The sequence below is a fragment of the Pinus tabuliformis genome, chromosome J, assembly GCF_031772625.1.
Source record: "Pinus tabuliformis cultivar Carrire ecotype Pingquan chromosome J, CPIR1, whole genome shotgun sequence".
Classification (NCBI taxonomy): Eukaryota; Viridiplantae; Streptophyta; class Pinopsida; order Pinales; family Pinaceae; genus Pinus; species Pinus tabuliformis.
In genome coordinates, this window is record NC_142295.1 from 997,739,442 (window position 1) to 997,744,603 (window position 5,162).

A 5,162-nucleotide genomic window follows, 5' to 3' on the forward strand; every position below is an offset into this window, starting at 1 on the left:
TTATCACTTTTTTATGTTACTACTACTTTCTGCAACACATCCTGCAATAAGAGAATTTAATGCTTTAAGCATTTTTCGATTGTGCAAATTGACGAGATTATTCGTTACAAATAAGTGAATAAAAGAATCAAACAAATCCTTTGTTGTCGATCCAAGCAACCATCAACACGGGTCATAATAAAACCCCAATCAACAAGAGAAGGCTATGCATTTCTAATATTGGTTAAAATATTACGAAAAGATGTTTGTCTCATATCATCTCCTTGCTACCTATAAATTTTGTCCAGAGCCACTACAATGTTGAAGTTTTCCCACAAAACTTTCCCAGTTGTTCTACCTACATACAAGGGTTCATCCTTAACAGGAGGCAACTGGGCAAGGTAACTCACAAGAATGATGGACCTACCACCAAAATGCCAGTTCTTATTTCCAGGAAAGGCTTCTCTTAAACGAGAATCTATTTGTATGAATAGCCTTGGACCTGTAAAGCTCATATAATCAATCAATATATATCGAACATGTCTCATTTCCTCTTGGAACACTACCAAAGCCTACCCACACGGTGGCTCCATATCTTTTATAGGAATTTTAAAGCATAATGTATTGTTTTCCCACGTATGTTAAAAGCAACAATATCAGTTGGAATAAGAAATAACAATGAACTTTTTCCATTCGTTGTTGCACTAGAAAGTGTTGAGAAATGCATCCAATGAGAGAATACTTCCCTATTCTAGCAATAACTAAAATAATCATTTTCAAAGCACCATCATTTTCACCATTAGCAAAGTGTCGAAAAATAATTTCAAAAGCAGCTAGTTGTTTTTCTGATAGAGACGAAGGTGACAAATATGTGTCTGTAATGAACCCAGAATTCAAAACACCTGCAGACTGCGCATGTTTTACAAAATTGAACCCTTCTTCTAAAAAATAATTTGACACCATCATTTCCTGCCAATTATAATCAACATCAAAGTCCCTTCTACCAAGATTATCAAGGTCTGAAATGTTTACACAGCTTGGAGGAACTAACCGCGAAAAAACCTGCCACTCTTCAAAATATCGATCAACATTTTCTTCATGTATAAGTGGCTCCACATCCTCTTCATCACCTTCATTTGGCAAAGGGCCTCAATCAACATGCCACACACGATATCTCCAATTTCTCCAACTCTCAACAATAATTTCAATAGACAACCCAATATCTGAACCAACGTCATGAAATGGCTTGTATAAAAGCAACTCACTCCAACAAAAAGTTTCAAATTCTTCTGAACCTTCATTAGGAAAAACATAAAATTGTGGCCAAACACGAATGATAGCATGCTTATCACGTGGCCTCCATTTGTCCCACCTACACTTCTCTTCAAAACTCCATAATCTTGATGTTTCTATCAAGCATAAATGTTCCAAAAAAATAGGTTGGCTTTGATAAACCTGAATGAAATTGTTTCCACACAAAACTTCATCAGAATGCAGCGAAACCCTTTGGTACACTTTCTTGCCAACATTCAAGGAGAATAATTTCCAACTACAAACAACAAGAGGCAGCTTTAGCAACAAATGGCATGTCTCTTGAGCTCCAATGTCACGCTCAACAAGCGTCTCAGCAAGGAACCTTCTATATGCAGATAATACAAGAGCCTTAGACCCACTCCCACCAGCAACTTTGGTCAACATTTCGTGATAACTTTCAGATCTTCTCTCTGCCTTTGAAGCATATTTTGCAATATACTTTAAAACCTGATGTCGAGAAAGAACTGGCTGACAATCAACATTTGCTCGCCACATTGTTAAAACATCAACATTGTGAACATTTAAATGGTCATCATTTCGTGTTGGTTCATACTTCTTTCTCCCTTTTTCATCTATCGACAATGTTGACTCCACATGAACCTCCCATGGAGCATGATAGCGACATGAAAGAACAAACCCTTTTTTACGTAAACAAGAATCAACACTACATTTTGTATGCCTTTGCACATGATTAACTAAATGCTCATAATCTTCTTCGACATTACAAGAAAAAAATTGTTCAGTGTTCAAAAGACATGGATCATCATTTAAAGTTTGAGGGATCATGACATTTCGACGATGTATGTCACGCAGATTCCATGTTGTAACATATTTGTCAAAGTACCACTTTGCTACACCAACAACAATCGCATTGGACCAATCCAATGTTTCCATATCTGGTGCTTCAGGCAACCACAAAAAACTGTGGATATGGGCGGAACCTCTATGCTGCCACTTGTACCTGAAAAGATTGAAAACATGCAGTTAAAATATAATAACCAATCATAACAACAAATATTTTCTTCAAATAATTATAAAATTGTCGAAAAGGAAGAACAACAAACCTATACCAAAAGTCTCTAACACCAAGATATCTCTGCAAGGCTATATCACAAAACATATTGAATCTTTGGTGCATGCACATATCAACTATATGCTAGTACCAAATAACATTTTGAATCTTTCTGGCATGCTCACTTTGTCGATCACAATCTCTGTTGAAGGCATAACACTATGCAAATCAGGCCACTTTGTGTCAGCCGCACTCAATGTAAAAAACAAAGTAGGGCAACCCAATTGGTTAATCATATCAGTTAATTCAGAATAACACTTTGTCCAATAAGCTCTCGTACCCCTAAGATAAGATCCAAAATGCATTAATTTCTCAACCAACTTATTATTTGGAAAATCAGAAAGTTGTTGATGCAACTCCTGAACAGTTGCAGACACATTTTCATGAATATTTTTCTTCAAAAAAAATGAAGTTGTTCCCTGACTACGATGTCGCATAATCATATTCAACAAGAAATATCGAAAGTGAGGATGGCTTCCAAATCTTTGATCATAAAATCTCAATAGATGCAAACCATATTCATGCATCTAAACATTGCAAATTTGAGGATGCAACCAATCAGCATCACCTGTAGGGAATAAAGTGGGGAACGCCATATCTAGCAGTCCTTCAGTATTATATTCATTAATGGGATATGTACCAGTATTTTTCCAATCTATTAATTCAGCGGATGTGATATTTTCATTCCCAATAAATCTTCTGATTTTATCAACTTCCCGAGATTCATTAGGCAAGCGAGAAATAAAGGATGACGAGTGATAGTGTAAACAATTAGCCCCGTCTATTTCAATGTCTGCATCCATCCTAGGTATATCATCAACATGACTATCAACATATTGTAACCTGCTAGAAACATCAGTAGGTCTTTCTGGGAGAGAAGCAACTGAATCCATGTCAATTTTGACATCCCTGTAGTACTTGTCCATTTCAATTTTATAACGCAACACATCCATCACACGTTGTCTCTTCACATAGCATTCATAGTATTCAGATTGAACACCTTGCCTTCTTACAATAAAAAAAATCTAGTTCTTCAACACATTGTGGAAGCTTCTTTGCAATCGAAGAAATATCTTGTGGAAAACATATCGTGTGGCTGCTATATTTATATTGACCACCACGAGCATGCATTACTTGCAATATTGGATTTACTCATGCTATTAGCATCTCTTCAACTTGTGTCAAAACTCTTAGAACCTCAGGCTGCTCACCTGGATCCATGTTGTTAAAGTGAGAAAAGTGATGAGCACCTTTCTCAAACTTACATATTTTACAAATCAGCCCCTCGTGCAATCTAACAACTTGTATACCAGGATAACATTCATTACATACATGGAACATATGCATAGAAGCCAAACTATCAATCCTCAACCGAAACTTTTTATGCACATCAACCATTTGTTCGCTAAAATGATACCGAACACTTTCATTTTCTCTATGAAACACCATTCTAGCTTGGCGATCATGCGAAAAAACTCATGGAACTGGAGTATTGGTTATATCATTTCTTTCTATAACAGAATGGGAAATCATTCTTCTATATTCATTACACTTGACCAAATTCTGCTTGGAAGAAAGAAAATAATGTTTGTAAGAATGAAATATCTACAAAACAAATCAAATTTGTTAATGAAACAAAAAACAATTTACATTTTCTTCATTGTTGCATCGTCCATGTGCAAGTGGTCAAACTGATATTGCTTGCATTTCTTGCAAATTTGTTTGTCGACCACTATTCACCTCAACAAAATTCTGTGAAAAAACATCAACAAAGACATTCGTAAAACAATATAAATTTAACATTGACAACCACTAAACCTTTGAAAATAAATATGCATTAAGCACATGTGCTCCGCCAAGAGGAAAATTATTCTCACATTCTTCGGCTTCAACAATATTCTTTGTAGAGCTACGTCGACAAATATTGGTTCCAACATTTCCCAAATCATCAACCATTCTAGCAAGCATATTACTATCACCAAAAACATCATACGCAACAACTTCTTCTCTGGAATCAAATTCCCTATCTTCCATTATAACATCTGTTGCACCATTTCCATAGCCCCCAAGGTTCTCATCTCTATCAAGGGTCCCTATGTAAACACAATATTCAAAAACATAGAACATCTGAGAAGATATATGGAAGAAGACCAAAATTTCGAGAGAATCAACAACAAACCAAACAAAAATGAAAACAAAATGTTCTGCTACATACAAACGAAAGTTTCTAAACTTACAATTAGTGTTATTGTACATTTCATCATTTCTTGAAGTTTGACAAGTTGGTTGTCAACCCTCGCATTCAGGAAGAAATAAAGGTTTGATTGCTTCCGAATCTATTTGTCGGTTACTAATGATTTTGACACTGTTATGAAAAAACATTACGGGCAAAAAAAGAACAGTAAAAAGTTCAAATGCAGAAAAAAGGAAAATGCAAAAGTGATCTATTTTTGTATGATTAGTTTTGTTGTGCTAATAACACTTATAGATTTATAAACATGTGCTTGCTTCTTTCTTTTTGTGATGAGGTTTCATTAGTTGTTGGTGCTTACAAACAGGTAAATTTGCTTAAGTTAAATAAGACATTCATGAGAAAAATAGCTTCAAAAATGAATAATGAACATCAAACATGTATAGTGCATCAAACCATCAAAGAGACACATTAACACAGTGTTTTGATGAAGGAGTTCACCCCTCCTGGGCTACATCTCCTTGGTCCAGCTTCCATGGCTTGGGCCTCTGTATTAGCTAAATGTGGTAAAAATGTTGTTTAAAAAGATATATGGCTCCTAATACC

General features: G+C 35.4%; 1 protein-coding gene across 1 annotated transcript; it reads right to left on the reverse strand.

Annotated features, from left to right (window-relative positions):
- Positions 1-266: 266 nt before the first annotated feature.
- On the reverse strand, positions 267-2,802 carry LOC149230201 (uncharacterized). Its single transcript, XM_089381229.1, has 4 exons — positions 2,465-2,802; positions 1,245-2,254; positions 765-1,109; positions 267-481 (listed from the first exon to the last, which is right to left on the reverse strand). The coding sequence occupies exons 1-4, from the start codon at positions 2,800-2,802 to the stop codon at positions 267-269; spliced, it is 1,908 nt and encodes a 635-aa protein (XP_089237355.1).
- Between the last annotated feature and the right edge of the window lie 2,360 nt (positions 2,803-5,162).